Source organism: Ruditapes philippinarum, unplaced genomic scaffold (assembly GCF_026571515.1).
Source record: "Ruditapes philippinarum isolate M1 unplaced genomic scaffold, ASM2657151v2 ctg22202_1_1_1_1, whole genome shotgun sequence".
NCBI lineage: Eukaryota > Metazoa > Mollusca > Bivalvia > Venerida > Veneridae > Ruditapes > Ruditapes philippinarum.
In genome coordinates this window covers 1-12,000 of record NW_026864321.1, presented here as the reverse complement: position 1 = coordinate 12,000, position 12,000 = coordinate 1, and the positions used below count along the sequence as shown (strand labels likewise).

At 33.2% G+C, this 12,000-nt stretch overlaps 1 protein-coding gene across 1 annotated transcript; it reads left to right on the top strand.

The window, feature by feature from the left end:
- Nucleotides 1-1,913: 1,913 nt before the first annotated feature.
- On the top strand, nucleotides 1,914-10,655 carry LOC132725179 (aminopeptidase N-like; the record flags this gene model as incomplete). The annotated part of the gene is given in 9 exon segments (XM_060710265.1): nucleotides 1,914-2,014; nucleotides 4,110-4,252; nucleotides 5,472-5,527; nucleotides 6,267-6,414; nucleotides 6,922-6,998; nucleotides 8,106-8,216; nucleotides 8,675-8,842; nucleotides 9,365-9,454; nucleotides 10,605-10,655. Coding segments are annotated over 9 exon segments (945 nt in total), but the record flags the coding sequence as incomplete, so codon positions are not given.
- Between the last annotated feature and the right edge of the window lie 1,345 nt (nucleotides 10,656-12,000).

Sequence of the window (12,000 nt, the reverse complement as noted above, 5' to 3'; positions counted from 1 at the left end):
CTACCAAGTTGCATCCGGTCTTTATGTGAAAAGGGTTTTTGGTTGCATGTAGCCCGTCCGGTTAGGCCAGTGTCAAACCTTCAGGTTTATTGGGCACGGATTCCGTGAGTTCTTGTCATGCAGAAAAAAAGAAGAAAATGAAAAAGGAGGAAAGAAAGCAATTATAAAAGAGCTGCATAATTTAAAGAATACATCTTTGGAATCGGTTTTGTGATACATACATGTACATGTGTATTTAGCGGGATTTTTTTTGCAAAAAGGTTAAGTACTAGAGTTAATTGCAATAACGCAAAATAATAAAGTAGAAAAAGTGAATATTTATAGCAAGCTCGACGAGCTGGCCCGAAGGGCCTGCTCGCAAAGCGAGCTTTACGGTAACGCGAGTACCTGCTAAGTGATGGTTTTGAAAACTTTCGTCCAAAGTACCGAATTGGACACATCGCAACCTTTCGAAATTAAAGATAACGATAAAAACTGAGGAATTCTGACTGAAAACGGATGTGTAGACTGGTCACCCGCACGTCTATGGGAACCATAATTGGACAGGGAACCAGAATAACGGAAGCTGTGTATAAAAAATGAAAATCGAAGGCGCCATTTTGTTTGAAATCTGATAAATAAAAACAATTTTTTGTCGAATTTTGTTGTGAAAACTATCTAGAATGAAAGAAATTGGTTTAACTAAGAAAATGAATCCGAACACCAATATCTTTTATTCAGTCGTTAACGCTGTACAGACGTTTAAAGTATTGTTTACGTGACGTCACAATGTAGCGCCAAACAGCACGTGCAAAACAAACAAATCAAGTACGCTATTTTAATGTCGCAAACGTTTTAAGTTTTACATTTATTTCACTTTAAATAATCTTTATTTCGCTTGAAAAATTATAGAGTGAAATAAAATAAACAAAGTTTTATCAACGTTTTCAAAACTGGGCGGAGCCATATTTAACACAGTACGTGTGACGTCACACGCACTCGTTACTGCATTTGAAATAAAAATGAGCCATTATTTCATACTATTTCACGTAAAAAGTACATCGAGCTCGCTTTGAGGCTTTGCCTTTTTCATATTAGCAAGCTCGACGAGCTGGCCCGAAGGGCCTGCTCGCAAAGCGAGCTTTACGGTAACGCGAGTACCTGCTAAGTGATGGTTTTGAAAACTTTCGTCCAAAGTACCGAATTGGACACATCGCAACCTTTCGAAATTAAAGATAACGATAAAAACTGAGGAATTCTGACTGAAAACGGATGTGTAGACTGGTCACCCGCGCACGTCTATGGGAACCATAATTGGACAGGGAACCAGAATAACGGAAGCTGTGTATGAAAAATGAAAATCGAAGGCGCCATTTTGTTTGAAATCTGATAAATAAAAACAATTTTTTTGTCGAATTTTGTTGTGAAAACTATCTAGAATGAAAGAAAATGGTCTAACTAAGAAAATGAATCCGAACACCAATATCTTTTATTCAGTCGTTAACGCTGTAAGGACGTTTAAAGTATTGTTTACATGACGTCACAATGTAGCGCCAAACAGCGCGTGCAAAACAAACAAATCAAGTACGCTATTTTAATGTCGCAAACGTTTTAAGTTTTACATTTATTTCACTTTAAATAATCTTTATTTCGCTTGAAAAATTATAGAGTGAAATAAAATAAACAAAGTTTTATAAACGTTTTCAAAACTCGTTATTCATTTCACGACAGGGGCGGAGCCATATTCAACACAGTACGTGTGACGTCACACGCACTCGAATATAAATGAGATTATTTCATACTATTTCACGTAAAAAGTACATCGAGCTCGCTTTGAGGCTTTGCCTTTTTCATATTAAAAACGGTGTCATGAACATGTTAATACATTTATATAATATTTAGCCAAATTAGCCTTGTATAAATCTTTCTTCCAGATACAAGTGGTTTATTCCTTTTGCATACACGACCAGCACCGAAATGAGATTTAACGTAACATCCGATGACGTCATGATGATGTCAAAAGATCAAGATTCAGGTAGATATGACGTCATATCGTCATTTTTTCCGTTATCACTTTTGTTTTGTAGTTGCTTTTACATTAATTAAACGTTTACTTGCAAAGTATAATATGTTAGTGTTCTAAAGAAATTAGAAACTTCGACGGAAACGGCAGCGACAGGAGAATATTTTTAATTTCTGTAGAACAGCTTCGGATGAATACTAACATACTTAGTGTCAAGCTTTATTTTGCCTCAAAAGCACTCATTTTATTACGTCACTTTGCGGTTCTATTAAGTACTATAAAAACTAGAAGGCGACTATGTATATGTTAGTGTTCATCCGAGCTGTTCTACAGAAATTAGAAACTTCGACGGGAGCGAAAGCGACAGGAGAATGTTTCTACTTTCTGTAGAACAGCTACGGATGAATACTAACATATACTTAGTGTCAAGCTTTATTTTGCCTCAAAAGCACGCATTTTATTACGTCACTATGCGGTTCTATGAAGTACTTTGAAAATTAGAAGGCGACTATGAACGGAATTCGATATAGTATCGACTTTTCTTCTTCTTTGGAAATTAACGCACTGAATTTATAAGAAATACAGCGTTTTCATTGGATGACAAATAAACCTGGACACTAAATTTGTGGTTTGGAACAATGTATTAAAAGTTAAAGGAATTTTGATAAAAATACACATTATTTAAGCTTCCAATTGTACTGGCTATTTATAATTGCACTGGTTACATAATTATGTTAATATATAGTCGGTTTAAGTAGCTTACGGTCCCCTTGTTAGAAAGAATATAATAAGATATCATTTCTATACAGTTCTAGGTATATGTTAGTGTTCATCCGTGCTGTTCTACAGAAATTAAAAACTTCGACGGGAGCGATAGCGACAGGAGAATGTTTTAATTTCTGTAGAACAGCTACGGATGAATACTAACATATTTAGTGTCAAACTTTATTTGGCCTCATAATCACTCACTTTATTACGTCACTTTGCCATTCTATGGAGTACTATGAAAAATAGAAGTCGACTATGAACGAAATTCGATATAGTATCGACTTTTTTTCTTTTATTAAAATTAACGCACATAATTTTTAAGAAATACAGCGTTTTCATTGGATGACAAATAAAGTCGGACACTAAACATTTATAAGGTTCATAAAATAAAATTTACGGTTTGAGTAGGAAGCTTGAAAGCTTTTTTGAATAAATCAAGTTTGGTCATAAGAGATTTGTATGAACAAAGAAAACCGAACCATTTACTTGACCAAATTGCAGTTCTTAGCTCTTTTTGTAGAAATGGGTAAGATAATGATGATAAAGATTATGATGATGATGTTGATGATGATGATGATGATGATAAAAATAAATGAAAAAATAAAATGAAATAAAGGACAACCAAGATTTTATTATATACATATTAATGAAATATTGAGAAAAATTGATGACGAATAAAATGTACATTGTATTTTTATTTTCCGTATTTTCACAGTAAAAAATATTTTCACTGCTTTTAAACATATTTTCCGTTTTTTCACAGGTGTCTTGCCGGATAATATTCAGCATAAATACAAAATATAGTAGAAAGTCTTTCAAATTCTGATGTCAAAAAAGAAAAAATTGTATATAATAAACAGACAATTCAAGATTTTCTACAAATACAGGAATAATTTTCATCTTGTAGAAAATTATCATATTTCACTTGAGTCTACCGCCACTCAATAATTATTCATTCTAATACCATTTTCGAAGAAAACAAATACTGTATTGATAGCAAAAAACCTGAATATCCTCTATTTACTTACTGAACATTTATAAATCTCATTTCTACAGTTCATATGTTGAGTGTTGTAATAAGCGCCCAATTTTGCTAAGCCAGTATTAATCACATTGAAAAATTTATTCACATGGAAAAAAAAGAAGAAAAATTCTGATCAAGTATCATCAAGTTTAGATATCAACTTTGCTTTTGAGAGATTTGTATAACCAAAGAGACCCGAACCTTTGCTTGACCAAATGCAGCTCTTGTTGTAGAATCGTTCCGAAAAAAGGGTGTCCAAGATTTACTTATAAAATTCAATAAAAAAAAAACATTTATAAATCTTATTTTTCTCAGTGGCAATCAGGGACAGCAATATACCAACACCTAATGGCAATAATTGGGTAATTGGGAACCCCATGCAGTATGGATATTACCGTGTAAATTATGACGACAGAAATTGGAGAGCTTTGATAGAGCAACTGAAGTCTGACCATGGGGTAAGTTTATTCATTTCTTGCGCAACTTTCCGCTATAATCGTAACTTTCCGGATTTTAAAGTTACTTTAAAGAGCGTTTGCTTGATAAGACATTTTGTTACCCACGGTCATGTAAACGCTTTTTAAATTGCTATTTGTTACGTTTAGTAGCAGAATATGTCACCGGAATGAATAAAAATATAATTCTTATACATGTTTTTGTTGTTTTATCTTAAACTTTTTGTGACTATCACCATATTTAACTTTTTCATCAAAATCTATAATTAAAAAAGTTATATAAACAATAATTTTGTCATATGCCGTTAAAGTAACTTCGACTTTCCCTTGCAAGGTAGAACTTTATTAAACACAACCCGGCCTTTTCCCTGCCATTTTGGGAAAAAGTATTTAGACCAGTTTGGAAAATTTTGTGTCATAAATTCGCTTGATTGGGAAAGATATTTGGTATCTCTTTAATTCACCTTTATGCTCTTTTGACATAGGATTCTAAATTGTGCAACACTATTTATTCCAACCATTCCAAATATCATTCAAACTTTATCAAACACATTAATATTTATAATGAAATGTATGGAAACATCCGTCTGATACCATAATGGAATGAACTCCTGAACATTTCTCAGTTTTGATATTGGCGAATTTTTCAGTTTGATCGAGAATTTGTTTTAAAGTATATGTCAGTGTTTATCCGTGCTGTTCTACAGAAATTAAAAACTTCGACGGGAGCGAATAAGGACGGCTACGGATGAATAAGGCCGCTATTCCATTAATACGTGATCAGTAGTCTAATTCTTTGATGTTTCAACTGTTTTTGGTATTAGAATGAAATTATATCATATTTTACGAATAATTATCTTCTGTTCGCTATACTTCAATTAAAAGTATATAGAAAATAATTCGTACCTTTGGAATAATACCCACGGACATGCCCCGGACACGGATCACGGACGTGGGTCACGGATCGAAAATTAACGCACATAATTTTTAAGATTGGATGACAAATAAAGTTGGACACTGAGGATTGATTGGGAAAACATAAGCATATTTGCCATTGGGAATGGGATTGGTATTCTGACCAGTGGTGACACGGGAAAAAGGGCATGTCAAGGGGCATTATTCTAAAAGCTTTATTTTAAGAGTGATGCCCCCTTTTTACTAACAAATAATAAATGTTAATAAACACTTAATTTGTCATACATAAATTCATTTGTTTTCATAGGTTGTTCACGCTATAAATAGAGCACAGATAATCAATGACGCATGGAGCTTAGCAAGGTAAAATTCAAACATATCTACTATAAATCTCATGGTTCGTTAAAGGCCCATCATGCCTTAGAAATACAATATTTTTTATTTCCCAAAAAACTTTGGAATCTTGTCAAAGTTTCCAAAAATATCATCATTTTCCAAAAACTAATTTTGCTCATTTTACTCTGTTTGCAAATGATATATTTTAATTAGTGAATTAGTATCTTATGGATGTCAAATACTACTTTGTTTACATTTTGCTACCTTTAAAACACATCACTGTATGTTCAGCGCTTCTTTTTTCAGTTGTTAAATATCTTACATACTTTTAATCCATTATTAAAACATTATCAAACACATTTAATTATGACATTTACGTGGCAACATTTGAGTTGAGGCAAAACATCTGAAAGACTTCAATGTTCAAAGGAAACCTTGTTAAATAAAATGTGATTAAAATATGCTCCTTTATTAATCTTGTACATGCTTCAAATTTGTGTAATTTAATTTATTAAATGATAACAAATTAATTATTACTTAAATATATACAATGCTCATCCCCGAGTTAAGAATCTTAATGAAAGAAATTTATTGAAATCTATAAATTCTTTACTGAATATGTCTAATTTGAACAAAAGAACACATAAAATATGTACGGGAAACTGCTTTAAGAACACACCGAGTTCTTCGACATATTCCACGGTTCATTTTAAGACAATTTACCGGCAGATATTTGATATTGATACCTAACCATCATTATTTATAGATCGGGAGACTTGGATATGAGTTTAGCTTTAAGAACCACCGAGTACTTGAACAAAGAGAGGGAGTGGATACCCTGGTCAGCCGCCAGCAGTCAACTCGGTTTTGTTGGGTCAATGTTAGAAAGACACCCGCTTTACGGTTCTTTTACGGTAAGAGAGGCATCTGTTATTATATCAAAGACTTTAACTTTAGTGGCACCTGAAAATGTATTAAAGACGTTGATTTAGATATAACTTTAAATAATTCTTCGTTATCAGTTTGTTGTCATGTGTTAAACGCTTTCAAACTAAAAATACTACAATAATTATATATAAAAACAATACTAGGGTAAAATAATCTCATTTGATATTATTTATGAGGAAAACGGACCGTAACTGGCATAAAATTAATTAAAATTAATGCTAACCACCATATTGGCATTTACCTAAAATGCTGACGTCACAGTGGAACATACCCTCTCACGTGACTAAAATTAACGGAACTTATCGAAATAAGACGAGAGCGATTACGATATAGATGGACATTTGACGGTATTGATACCGGTATATCTATTTCATCCTAGGAAATAATAAAACATACAAATTAGGTCAAAGTCATCTGTTCTATACATTTTCTATTTAAAGAAAAATTCTCTGAGTTCCTTATTTCTTCTTCAGAAATTCATGCAAAACAAGACAACTTCGGCGTTCAATGAATTAACAATGAACAACACCGGCGCAACACATTTAGAATCGTAAGTAACACTGTTGTTTACAGTAGCTTTTAAAACATTCTTTTCCTTACCCAAAGCTGGAATCAAAAGTAACTAGCCTTTGACACCAGTTTACACCCGTTTTAAGCCATGATAGATGGCATCAAAGTAATTCGCCCTTGAAACCACTTCAAACCAGTATGAAGCAACGATAGCTGGAATCGAAAGTAATTTGCACTTGAAACCAGTTTAAAGCCAAGATTTCTGGCATCGAAAGTAAATAGGTTTTGACACCAGTCTAAAGCCAAGGTAGCTGGAATCGATGAAATTTGTTTTTTAAACCAGTTTAAAGAAAGCCAGGATAGCTGGAATCAAAAGTACATCCGTACAGTTTGTCCTGGTACTATGCTTTGGGTAATTCAATTAACCTAAACTTAGAATTCTTAGAATTGACTGTTCCAAATTCAGAACAGACCAAATCTATTACAAAAATAGCACGTTATGAGTTAATACCTCAAGCATAGTTGCGTATGTCAAACTTTAAAGATTTCACTTTTGTCGGAAATATGTATTATAATATGATCAAGGGGAATTGCTACATTTTATGCATAACATTGTAAAAAAACAAAACAAACATACTTTATTTGTGATGTTAGAATGTGGACATCATATTTATTGTTGAGCTTTCGTTTCATTGTGCTACCGAAAACTTTAAATATGTATAAATTGAAAATATCTATGAATTATCTTGGCTTCAACAAGTACAATGCAAAAACAAACCTTATTTCTACTCTCAAGTTCACCTTATTTGACTATTTTAATACAAATAAAGGATTTCTTTTAAATTTATACATGTATATGCCAGTCGCACTTTAGCAAGGTCGCTATGGTATCATATTTCTTTGTACAAAAGGTAAATACCGTCAACAATCACAATGTTGACGTCGTGCCTATAATATTGCAGATATGAACAAACTCTAGCACTTATCACTGGAATTATATTCTGTACAATCAGTAATTAAGATCCACAATCACATTTTTTGTTCGGAGATGATGGTGATATTATATTTATTCGTTAGGAATTTATCGTCGACAGTCGTCTAGCACGTGACTATAATGGTGTTTATATCTTTTGTTCTCACATGACAGGTACCTACGTTCGACAATTACGAGTCTAGCGTGCGATTATGGCATCCAATCATGCATAGATGAAGCAAAACGACTTTTTAAGGACTGGATGGCTAAACCGGAAGTCAATCCGTGAGTTACTTTAGATACCGTTATTGTTTTATCAATAATAAATTATTGAGAGAACAGTATCCTATCGGTGTAAAACATCTATCAACTCGTGTGTAAGAAAATGCGAAAATGCGCTTATTCCAACAATTAACTTCTTATAAAATGAACGAAATCCTAATCTGTTTTTTTGCGAAATCTTAATTTCCATTGTAATTTTCATTATGTTGATTAAATGGAAATCCAGAACATTACTTGTATATTGCTTTCGAAAGCAACTAGAAATATGTACGTATTAGTTTTAATACTGGTATCAAAAAACGATTTCTTTTTTATTCTAAATCTGTGGACAAAACCGACAGTCTTGTTAATGATACGAAAGCAGATTTATTTTGAAAATAACAAATGAAAAGTTAATTCATATAAATTTATATGTCTTGCTTTCATGAGGTTACATCATTATTTTTAACATTTTTTTTCAGAATTGATCCAGGAATAAAATCTACAGTTTACTGCGTTGCCATCGGAGAGGGAGGTGTTGACGAATGGGACTTTGCTTGGAGCCAATACCAGGCCGCAAATCTTGCAGCCGAGAAATCTAGACTCCTTGCCGCGTTGTCATGCTCAAAAGAAACCTGGATACTGAGTCGGTAAATAAACTCTTTCAAAGAGACTAAACCCTCGAACTTAGCACAGGAAGCAAGTTAACGAATTACTGTGCATAAGACGGGCTTTTATTTTAAGAACAATCAAATTTAATCCCCTTTTGTATGGTGGCTGATTTTTATTGCCATGTCGTATTTACGCTCGGCGGGGCGCCAGACAAACACACGAAAAAGCGTCAGTCAACACTAGTCTTGCTGCGTACTTTTGCTCACCGCTTTGTCGTATTTTCGTGTTTTTGCCTCCGCTAAGCAAGCCGTCAGGCGAACACACCACGAAATACGGCATGCAACATTTTGTCCGAGAACTTTTGCCCGGCGGGACACCAGACGAAAACACAAAAATACGACAACGTTGCCAATGACGTGCTGCCGAGTCTGATATATCCAAATATGTTATCATATGGTTTCCATGTTCTCAAAGGATATCCTCTCGTCTTTCCAGTAACAACCAAAGTAGTTTACTTTTTATTCTATTATGAATTTTGATTCTCAACATTTTATTTTCAGATATTTGGAAATGGCCATTGATGCGAACCAGATTCGCCGACAAGATTCTGTATCGGTCATTGTTTATATATCTAGAAATACGATTGGTCGGTAAGTATTCGACTGGTGCGCCTTTATATCCTCCCTTTTTTTGGTTACCCAACAAAAAGATTATGTATCTGTTATTGCTTATTTATCAAGAAATACAATTAGTCGGTAAGTGTCCGACTACAGATTTTGACTTGCTGTGCCTTTTTAACCTCCTTCTTTGTGGGTCACCCTTCAAAATGCCTTACCGATGGCCTTGTTTGACTGGGCATTTACTGAATATCGCTCCCCATTGATAGTTAGGGGAGGGGTTGCCCAGTATTCAGGTGTCTGCCTTTCAACCAAGGGATCATGGGTTCGAGCCCTTATCAGGCCATGATAACCATGCTTCTACATATTTTGGCATCAGTACTGGCTGGTTCCAGGAAGCGGACTCTAAAGTGATTAATATAAGTTGCAAGACATGTATTGCAATCGAACTTAAATAAATATGTTTAATACCAAACCATTTATGATATTTTCTATGATATTTTATATCATGGTTATGTTTAATTGAAATTATGTTGTGCATACCTCATACATTAGTTATTGCAAACAGTTATTTTCAAAATTTAAAAATGTTGCATGTCGATTAAATGTACATTGTCATTCAATCTTTGACCTGTTGACAGTCTAAAAGACGCCATAAAGGTAAAGGTATCTGTTGTGTCGATCTCTCCTCAGGTCATGACCATGTTCCCTCATGTGACGCCAGTACTGGTCAGTCCTAGGTAACGGACTTGATAGCGGTTTAAATCAGCAACGAACTTTCTTAACAATCAATTCTACAAAAATGTTCACGCTAAACCTGAAAGAAGGTGGTCTTTACATATCTTTGTTCTACACAGATTATCCAGTTGTTTCAGTTTTAATCTTTTCTTTCATCTTCTGGATGCAATCTTATATTTCTACAGCATATAGTCAATATACATTCAATGCTATTTATATAACATTTAATCAAATTGTCACCTTGACAAAAGAAAAACTTAATATATAGGAGTAACTGTATAGGTCAAGTGCACCATATACGTTCTTTGTTCAGAAAATTCAATGTTGCTTATTTCATTGGGGAAGGCCAGTATTATTAGCAACCACTGGTGCTGGAGTAGAGCCCCATGTTATCAGTTAAGCTCAATCTAGTTATATGTATTTATTCATAAGTATTTATTTTCAGATCTCTTGCTTGGGATTTCTTCAGAGCCAAATGGGATTTCCTATTAAATGAGTAAGTAGCATTTCTTTTATTAATACTTTCACCACTAAATATATTAGATGGCAGTACTTTTTCAATGTCTATTAAAATCAATTTTGAAACTTGATACTTGATGTTTTGTAGTTTTGTACTTTGAATTTGAAGATTAATATTTATATTCTTCATTTATTAAAGCTGCGTGCCTCCAGATGAGCGAAAATATCTCAATAAAATCAAATTTGAGAAAAAATGTACTAAGATTTTAGGCAAAGTAAAAATATTCAAGATTCAAGTAATAATTTACATATTATGTGCGATTAATGACTGATTTTTCAGTATTTATAATTATATTTCTACTGCTTTACTAACGCAGTAATGGCAATTTTTGCATATTTTGTCCTCTTTTTCATAATTTCGTGGGCTGTAAGTGCCATTGATAATTTGCAAATTGCTTCTTTTTGGTTATTTCACTAAATACTACTTTTAAATACATTTTCAAAATTTTCATGAAAGTTAGCATGAATCTGGAAGCGTGTTGCTTTAAAATAAATAGTTTGAATTTAGGAGAAAACAAAATATAATTATGCTGCAAACAAATACCACCGATTATTTGTCAAAACTGACGTCATTGGCTGGTTGTGGTCGCATTTGAAACTTCATACAAAAGTCAAGGTCTTGTGGAATCATATGCTTTTTTATTTTTATTACGTTTATGACCTTTATTGTTTTGTCAATATTACAGAACTATTCATTTATCATTTAGAAGCAATATGTAATATTTTATTAGTTATCAAGATTGTTTGACAAGTTATATGGCTCTATATATACGGTTGTTTGGAATCACTCGCCTTATAATGCAAGTTTAAAGACGGTCATATAACCTGTCAGGAACATCTATAACGAATTTATACTACAGCATACTTCCTTTTTAGAGATTTGTTCATAAATTGACAGCAGACGTGTTTATAAAGCTATTAAACGTCACGCTTATCCAATGAAAAGCGACGTTACAAACGCTTTTTATAACAGGAAATGGAAAACGATGAAAAGAATCAATTTTCTATACTGAACTCTATTCACTCTCTATCATTATTAATTCAGATACTACAAAAGCATGGGTTTTATGTCAACCCTGATCAGATATATTTTTACAAAGTTTAACACCGAATTTGAGTTACAACAGGTAATCATTTCCACCAAAAAATATAATAATTTGATGCAAGTCATTTACTCTACCAGACGACAGGACAATGCCGTGATGATACAACCAAACGTTCACTTCTCAAAGTCAGAATAAATCTGTAATCCACCGGATTGTCAAACGTTGAAATTGTTAAATAGGGCTTTATGCCTTATATAATTAAAAGAAAAAAACAGA